Source organism: Ranitomeya imitator, chromosome 4 (assembly GCF_032444005.1).
Source record: "Ranitomeya imitator isolate aRanImi1 chromosome 4, aRanImi1.pri, whole genome shotgun sequence".
NCBI lineage: Eukaryota > Metazoa > Chordata > Amphibia > Anura > Dendrobatidae > Ranitomeya > Ranitomeya imitator.
In genome coordinates, this window is record NC_091285.1 from 521,585,376 (window position 1) to 521,595,282 (window position 9,907).

The 9,907-nt window shown below is 39.6% G+C and overlaps 1 protein-coding gene across 1 annotated transcript; it reads left to right on the forward strand.

Annotated features, from left to right (window-relative positions):
• The first annotated feature begins 5,883 nt into the window (after window positions 1–5,883).
• Window positions 5,884–7,447, forward strand: LOC138674236 (cocaine- and amphetamine-regulated transcript protein-like). The gene is made up of 3 exons (XM_069762133.1): window positions 5,884–6,079; window positions 6,314–6,391; window positions 7,214–7,447. Exons 1-3 carry the CDS (start codon window positions 5,939–5,941, stop codon window positions 7,319–7,321), a joined length of 327 nt encoding a protein of 108 aa, XP_069618234.1. The 5' UTR covers window positions 5,884–5,938; the 3' UTR covers window positions 7,322–7,447.
• The last annotated feature ends 2,460 nt before the right edge of the window (window positions 7,448–9,907 follow it).

Sequence of the window (9,907 nt, forward strand, 5' to 3'; positions counted from 1 at the left end):
CACATACCTGGTAATTCCAAGTTAAACTTCTTTGCTTGACAATGTTTGCATATTATGTCCATTTTGCCAATTATGACTTTCTGATGTGACCTATAGTCTTCAATTGGGTTGTAGTGAAATGCTTCCAAACTCAAATCAGCCTGCCTACATCTTTGCACACATTGCATATTTCGAATGCGGTCATTTTCACAACATTCATCCTTTTGTTCAGATGTTTCCATATTACTTGCTTCAGCCTGCCTTATCCCATTCTTATGAAGACGACATTCCCGTTGCTCTGATGTCTTAGCTGCCTGTTTCATCCATTTCTTTTCAAGCTGCGAGTCATGTTGCTCACTTGTCTCAGCTCTTTGACACAAATTTGCTTTCTTAGCTTTTGGATTAACTTGCCCAATAGATGGTCCTTTTTTTGGGCGGCATTTTAAAAAACAGTCCTTAGTATTATGCCCTTTAGTATTCACCTGACACTGATAATAGATGTAATAGGATGAATAGTAAATACAGAGCAGCCCTCACACAGTATTACTGTGACGTGAATGAGCTCACATCTCAGTAATGAAAATGGCCTCGCAGGCAGACTTGTCTAGTTGCTCATAGCAACCAATCAGAGCTCAGCTTTCACTTTACCTCAGCAGCTTCAGTGATGAAAGCTCCCTGTATAGTAAGCAATAATGTCAATCTTACTATGATGGATTTTTCGCCTGACCAATTTTACTGCTCAGTAATGTTTGTCCGTGTGCGTAGGGTGCATCCATCTGAGTGTGTTTGCATGCGTCTGTGGTCCTTGCGTGTGTGTGTGTGTGCGCATGTGGTATTTATGGGGTGGTGTTGTGGTATTTGTGGGGTGGTGTTTGTGTTGTGTGTGTCTAGAGTGGTCTGGTGTTTGTGTGGTGTGTTGTGGCATTTGTATGGTGTTGTCCTTGTGGGTTGGTGTATGTGTGCTGTCTGTGTGATGTTTGCATGGTGTTTGTGAATGGTTTGTGTGTTGTGTGTGGTGGTGCGGCCCCTTTAGCAGCGACTCTTGACGCCGTCGCTATAATCTGTCCCTGTCAGTCACAACTGTTGTTTTCCCCTCAGCACTTTTACGTTCACCTTCACATTTCTCCATTATAGGTATAGGGCCTAACTTTGGGGGCCCCAATCTCATGACGGGAGGATGCTAGTGAGATTTAACGTGCGCAGTATTCTGCTCCTGTGGGTGTAGAGGGGGCGTGCCAAATTTCACCCAAATCGGGCGAGAACTGTGGATTTGTATAGCGTGAGCTACTACAGATTTTGAGTTTTATGTATAAAGATTTATTCCAAGACATTTTACATATTAACAAGAGTCCCAATATCATAGCGATAGTCTGAGCCACAGCACACAAAAATTTGGTGCCCCCAGACAAATCAAAAAAACTCCATAGAATACATTTATGAGCTGGAGAAAAAAGGAGCATAAGATATAGATTTTTTTAACAAACAAGTGTCTTTATTAGTACAAAACGATGCTAAAAACAGTAATACAATCTAATGGTAGGTGTACCCAATCAAGCACAGGAAAGGGGACCACCCCCCGTTACCCCCATACATATGCTTAAATCATAGCAAGGAGGGAACAAAGAAAAAAAACCCACATCAAATCAGATGGTAAGTAAACCCACATGTCCCTGAGCCAGTGCAGTGCGGTAACCAAATGGCAGGCTATATTAATAATGGTGTGTGCTATAAAATGGCATAATGGGTCTAAAAAGTAGGCTTACCAGTGGAGGGCACAGGAGGGGATCCCACCGGAAAAGAAGAACGCCCCGACACGCGTTTCGTGGCTAGAATGCGCCGCCCGGAGTTTGTGGACCCGCTGATCCACAGCAAACACCTGCTGTACTCCTCCCAGGTACCTCCTGGACCGATGCCCGCATTCTCCACCAACTGTAGAGATTGTACTCACTCAGGTGGGGTAGGAAGAAGACAGGAGGCATATTTCTTCAAAAAAGTCAGTGCAGGTTTATTTTTCTCCATAAACCCCTAAGCAACAACAAAAGGCACATGGCCTTTAGAGTCGGCAAAACACAAGAATGTCCTTAGTCAGGTTTTGCTCCTGCAAGCCTGTGGGCACACAGGCTGGGCAATGTCCAGCATGCAAGCTCGCTCTGGAGCCACACACACAGGCAGGCTTTCCCTCCCCACAGACCATGTGCCAAACAACAGCCTCCATTATGTAGGCTGTAACCACACCCACATGTGAGGTATGTGGGTAGCTAGATATCGCCCATCTCTCATAGCTACCCACAACCCACACCCAGGTGCACCAACTAACATCCTAGTGCTTACGTGCACTAGATAAAAATACTCTGGGTTACATCACAGGGAGCAGCCATCCCTGTAACATATATCTCCCATTGATTACGCAGCCATTAGCCTCCTTACAATATGAAAAGGGTATACATTATTAAAAACAAGTACAATAATCTTGAACAAAACTTGTCACAGACTGGTACAGGAGAAGCGAGGACCATGCACGCCAGGGGTCACAATCTATAAGAGATGGGTGAGGATACAGTAGGTAAGGGCAGAGCTGTTCATGCAGTGGTATGGTAGAACAAGGGTTACTGTGGGTTGTACACTTGTTGAGAGAGGTAGGTCTTTAGGTTCCTTTTGAAGGTTTCCACGGTAGAGTCTGATATGTTGGGGTAAAGTGGTTCAGAGAAGGGAGAATGCTTGGGAGAAATCTTTTATGCAATTGTGGAAAGAGTAGATAAGAGGAGAGTAGAGAGGGAGATCTTGTGAGGATCAGAGGCTGCGTGAGTACTGGGAGAGTATGTCACAGATGTATAGAGGAGACAGGTTGTGGATGGCTTTGTATGCCATGGTTAGGGCTTTGAACTGAAATCTCTGGGTAATGGGGAGCCAGTTAAGGGATTGACAAAGAGGAGAGCCTATGGAATAATAGGGAGAAAGGTGGATTAGTTAGGCAGCAGAGTTTAGGATAGATTGGAGGGGTGCGAGAGTGTTAGAGCGAGGCCACAAAACAGGAGGTTGCCGTAGTTGAGACGGGTGATGATGAGTGCATGCACTAGTGTTTTTGAAGATTCTTGGTTGAGGAATGTGTGGATCCAGGAAATATTTTCGAGTTGGAGATGATAGGAAGTGTAAAGGGCATGGATATGTGGTTTGAATGAGAGGTCAGAGGCAAGGGTTACCCTGTGACAGTGAGCTAGCGGGACTGGGAGAGTGAGCAGCAATTAACTTTAATGGATAGGTCAGTTGTGGGGTTTGAGGTGAGATAGGGGAAAGATGATAAATTCTGTTTCATCCATGTTAAGTTTTAGAAATATAGCAGAAAAGAAAGGTGAAATAGCTGCCAGACATTGTGGGATTATGGTTAGTAAGGAGGTGATATCGGATCCAGAGAAGTAGATCTGTGTGTTATCAGCATAGAGATGATATTGAAAGCCGTGGGACTCTGTGAACTGTCACAGGCCAAAGGTGTAAATGGAGAAGAGCATAGGTCCTAGAACTGAACCTTGGGGAACACCGACATATAGGGGGCAAATGAGGAGATGGTGTGTGAGTGGAAGACTCTGAATGTCCAATTTATTAGGTATGAGGAGATCCAAGATAGCGCCAAGTCTGTGATGCCAAGAGATGAAAGAATCTGTAGTAAGAGGGAATGGTGTACTGTGTCGAAGGCTGAGGACAGGTCTAGGAGGAGGAGAACAGAGTAGTGTCGCTAGGATTTGGCAGTTAGTAGGTAATTGGCAACTTTAGCCAGGGCAGTATCAGTAGAATGATGTGGCCAGAAGCCAGATTGTAAGCTGTCAAAGGGAGTGGGAGGAGAGGTGGGAGGACAGTTCAAAATGGATGTGTTTTTCATTATGAACAAACACGTACTTTCTTATGAGATCATTTCTCCTGACTGCAGCTTATAGTAAATTGTATATCAATGTGCAGCATAGCCATTCTAAAGTTACTGATTCTCCTTGCAGATCCAACAAAAGATGAAAAGAATTTAAGACAAAAGACAGATTTAATAAAATTGTTTACATTTTAGAAAGTTCCAAATAGTGGCTCATCCTGTTTGATAAATTTGACTGACTTGTCTAAGTTTACTCATCTTATTAGTCGTTTTTTTTCTTGTGTTTTGGTGAACAAGGCAGCATACTAAGTCACGCCCTTTTCATAGAAATGTATGCTTCTTTCACAGTCATATCCAATTGTTGGGTGAACTGCAAAAGACGGTGACTAAAACACATGATAAATTAGTTTTTTTTGCCCAAAATAGAATTCTGGTGCATTTAGCTTAGTAAATCTCCACCAATGTTACCTGAAGAAAAAAGGTATGTAAAATTGTTTTGCTGGGAGGGGCGGGGCACTGGAAAAGCTGCCCTGGGTGCAATATTTTTAGGAGTGCAAAATTTCAAAAAGGAATTAGTATTTTTTTTTCAGTAAAAATGTTGTGCTTTTAAGAAATGGCATTACCAGCACCAAAGATCCGGGGCAGTGCACAAGCCGCTTATAGACATGCACCACTTTACACTTTATTGACATCAACATTACACAGACAGATCCTATTGTACAGCAAGAAGACATAGGCAGCAGGCAACTGCAGGCCTAAAAGATGTCAGCGCCCTGGCGCAGGCTGTGCAATGACGACACTGCATGGCATTTTCTATCACCGCTCGCTTTGTGTACAGGAGCAAAAAAGGACTCAGTTGCTTGGCTTACGTCAGTATAAACTTTATGTTTTCCTGTGTACGATGACACATATGTGGCATTATAATTTTTGGAGAGGCACTCGGGGAGCATCTAAACATAGTATTCAGGGGGACATTACTCGTTTTAAGGGGATATTCAGGAGACTTTATTATTACTGATTACTTTGCCTAAGGCACTGCAACCCTTGCTATGCCACTGACATAAGGTAGCAATTTTGTGGGATCTTTTTCAAGAATAGTGTTTTCATTCCACTGCTACACCTCCTGTAAATATACAGTATATATATTATTTTAGGGTATGTGCGTTCGCTCCATCTAAAGCCCTGCCATCTATTGAACGCAGGTGAATTCGCATTTGTTCACTGAACCGTGCGGATTGACTGCATCCAATTAATTGTGTGGGTGAAATTTCTCTTGCAGAGACTCATGTCTGCACAAGAGATATTGGCATGCTTCTTGCTGAATAGAGTCGCCGCATGTCAGTCTCCGCGGGTGAGCCGGGGGCGTCTGTGGACGCATAGTGGGCATGGGATTTCTTGAAATCGTATCCACTAGGCAGTATCAGCATCCAACTGCAGCGTTTACTGATCGTGTGCACATTCCCTTTCTTGTTGGAGAAGCACGTTCCCACACTAGCTGACACTCAGCACCGTCTGCACACGGTTTGCATAGTTGTATAATTAGTTACAGCCAAAAGGTTATGGAGATCAGTTGATGTAGCATTTACAGCAGACTGTGAGCCCCGTTGAGGACAGCGATGACAATGTGTGTAAAGCGCCGAGAAATATCATGGCGCTATATAAGCAGAGCATAAATACATCATAAGCAGTTGATGTAATACAATTGTATTCAGTAATACTAATTGAAATGCTACATTTGAGGGTTGACTTGCAGCACCTTTCCCCCGTAACTCCTTCTTCACTGCAGCATTCTAGATGGACTTGTAAGATGTTTTAGTGTCTGTAGGCTTTGAAACATGTTGCTGATAACTGATAACAAATGCTTTACAAAACTGCACAGAACTCAGCATGAAGAATATTGATTGCGTTCTGTGAATCTCATTGGTGGTCTCACAAGTCTCAGTGGTTAAACAACGAATCACACCATGGATCTGTCTCCAGAATCTGCCTGAGATCGCAGAGCAGGAGGAGCACTAGGAATTTAAAAGCACCAAGTCAGGGGCACTGGAGTCATCACCTGATAAACCCAAGGACAGTGAGGAGCAGAGCTAAACTTTCAGCACCATGAACAGTTCCTCCCTACTGCTCAGACTCCTGTGTGCCAGCATCCTCCTCTCCTGCCTCTGCCATGGCCAGACTTCCAGGGAAACAACTGTAGAAGATTTTGATTTACAAAACAGTCCTTCATCTTCTGAGAAAGCTCTGGTGTGTCCTTCTGTATTGCTTGGTCTTGAGTTTTTTCCTGCATCCCTGATATTGTATTCTTGCATGAATATTGATAGTGTTTACTTGAAGTGACTTTTCAAGCACTTCAAGGTGTCTTCAATTAGCGTTAGCTGCCATTATTTGCATTGTGAGATTGTGAGTAGTAGTTATAACTTTTATACATCTTTTATTATGTTATTGTTATTATTATTGCACGCTTATGTGTTTCTTCAGGTAGAAGCTATGGAGGAATTATTGGGGAAATTTCAAGACAGGTACCCCACTTACCAAAAGAGAGCACAGATCCCTTTGGTGAGAACCATCAATCTTTATATTCATTGTACTTGTAATGTTTTATAATTGTACATAATTAAAGATGCTATTATCCTGTGATTTCTATGTAACTCCAAAAATACTACAGGTGGTGGGGAAGTTTAAGAATTGGATTTTATTACAGATTGACAGGCATGCATTGAATGGAATTTAATACAAATAAAATAATATATATATATATATATATATATATATACTGTAGACATATATATATATATATGTATAGAGATATACACCGATAAAATATTACTTATTTCATGTACTTAGATGAACAAAATGCATACACAACACTGAAAATATTACTTATTTCATGTACTTATAGACTAATAAAATTAATTCATACATATATATATATATACACTGCTAAAAATATTACTAACTTCATGTATTTCTAGATTTTAAAAAATACATACATACATGATTTTATATATATACACATGTATATGTATATATATGTATACATACACACACACTAAAAATATCACTTATATGTTATATATAGGTATATACATGTATGTGTGTGCATATATATATATATATATATATATATATACACACACACTAAAAATATCACTTATATGTTAGATATAGGTAGTTTAGCGTTGTATGTATAGATTGATATGAATTTCCAGAATAAGCTACTGTAACACTATCAATTGCTGATTCTATAGGACTTTGATAGTGGCGCAGCAGACTGTACATCAATCACACAGTTATGTATTTTGTAGAAATACATTAGGAGATCACTGCTGGCTATATCATGATTAAGTAGCCTATGCTGTCTCTTTATTCCCTGCTCAGTGTGATATTGGAGAGAGATGTGCAATGAAGCAAGGTCCCCGAATCGGCAAGCTGTGTGATTGTTCCCGTGGATCATCTTGTAACTCTTTCCTCTTGAAGTGCATATGAAGAGGACAAGTCCTCAGCGCAGTCCCTGTATTTCCTGACGGCATATCAAGTAATAGTTGTCCACAACACATCTGCAGCAGCAACAACATTGCTTGTCTCCATAGAACAACTCATTTTGTTTTAAAAGAAGCCCAAGTCATAAATGTAACGCAGATATCTGATTATCCCCAACTTCCCTAGAGATTATCAGAGGCAAAATAATTAAATTCTTTTCGTTTTATTTTCATGCCATTGGTCAATGACTCACTGCACTTTACAGTAGATATTTTCATTTAGACTGTAAATGTTGCTTGTCGCTTTGTTGGAAATGTTATTAAATGTTATTTTTCATTTTGACATATTTTATGTAGACCCGTTAAAACATACAATAAACTACACAATAAATCTTGCCTTGCTTGGATGTGTTGTAATAATATAATTATAATATTCAGGCTTGCCAATATGTACAGTAAAAAAGCTCTTCTCTTGTAAAAATAGATCCTGAAAATTGTTTTTCCAGTTTATTTTACATGCCAGGCTTAAATAGAATAAATGTGAAATGACCGAATACTTTATAGTTGTATATGCCACAGTCACATTTTATTTTATGTGACTTAAAGTCATATATCACATCATAGTAAGAGTTCTATAATAATTTTAAAATGCTATTAGAACATTATATTATATTAACAGTGCAATTTTTGACTCATCTTTATGTTATATTAAATACATTTTACATATAAGTTTAACTATCAGGTGCGTTTCCTTGCATACTATAATTCTTTTGTACATAGGCTTTCAGATTTTACCATTTTTCTTAAGTTCTTAAGTAATTTTCTGTAAAGTTTTTAAATTGTGATTATGTTTAATCCATTTTCTGTAATAAGTAGACATTTTAATCTGTTGAATGTAAACTAGTTAGCGCATGGCTGTTACCAGCAATACAATTACAGCATACTAATAAGATCAAGCGTAACCAAATAATTGATGAATTATTTAATTATATCAAGGGATTACTGATAACATCAGTACATACAGTAGAAACTTGTCTATAAGACAAACACAATTGTTCTTAATTCTTCTTAGATTTGTCAGTGCGCTCCATCCTGCATTATGACTTCATGAACTTTGGAAATTACTTTGCAGCTTTAATATTAGCATTAATTAGTAACAGAGTTATTATATGTAATAGAGGAGTTGTGATTACCAAGATGGCTATTATATTTATGAGTTAATTAGTCTATGGCAGATTAAAAGATAAAAGAAAAGAAAAGTGTACAGTAGTGTCACAGAAATCAGAATAAAGAATGGCATACTTTAATTTAACTAGTAATTGAAAATTTGAAGTGTAATGTAAAACAGGATTAGATCATAAAGTTTAAAGGGGTTATCCAGGACTATTTTTTTTCCCCTACGGCTTAAGAACAAATAGGCACAGAGTTGCCAACTACCCGATGACAAAGACAAGAATTAGGAAAAACCCAATGTGTCTTATCAAAGAAGTAAGAAGGGCAATTAACAGTAAAAAAGAAACTAAAGCAGGATGGCACCGTTGAAGCTCTAAAAAAACTATAAAAATAAAAATACTTTATCTAAAAAATTAATTAAAGCTGCCAAAAAGGAAACAGAGAAGCACATAGCTAAGAAGAGTAAAACTAATCCCAAACTGTTCTTCAACTATATCAATAGTAAAAGAATCAAAAGTGAAAATGTAGGCCCCTTAAAAAATTTTGAGGAAAGAATGATTGTAGATGATGAGGAAAAAGCTAATATATATAATATAATATATAATAACCTTCTTCTCCACGGTATTCAAGGTGGAAAATAAAATGCAGAGAGACAAAGAAAACCCTATATTAAGGGTCACTAATCTAACCCAAGAAGAGGTGCGAAACCGGCTAAATAAGATTAAAATAGCTAAATCAACAAAGGTCCGGATGGCATACACCCACGAGCACTAAGAGAACTAAGTAATGTAATAGACAAACCTTTATTTCTTATATTTAGGGACTCTATAGTGATGGGGTCTGTTCCACAGGACTGGCGCATAGCAAATGTGGTACCAATATTCAAAAAGGGCTCTAAAGGTACCGTCACACTAGACGATATCGCTAGCGATCCGTGACGTTGCAGCGTCCTCGCTAGCGATATCGTCCAGTGTGACAGGCAGCAGCGATCAGGCCCCTGCTGTGCTGTCGCTGGTCGGGGAAGAAAGTCCAGAACTTTATTTGGTCGCTGGACTCCCCGCAGACATCGCTGAATCGGCGTGTGTGACACCAATTCAGCGATGTCTTCACTGGTAACCAGGGTAAACATCGGTTACCATCCTAGGGCCGCGCTTAGTAACCCAATGTTTACCCTGGTTACATCCTAAAAGTAAAAAAAACCAAACACTACATACTTACCTAAGTACAGGAGGAGTGCAGAGCACAGCGCTGGAGGGCAGACGGCTGTAGTTAAGTATGTAGTGTTTGTTTTTTTTTACTTTTAGGATGGTAACCAGGGTAAACATCGGGTTACTAAGCGCGGCCCTCAGAAGGCTTTCTGAGGGATGTTATTCTGGATTATCTCAATGAGAATAACTGTTTAACTCCATATCAGCATGGG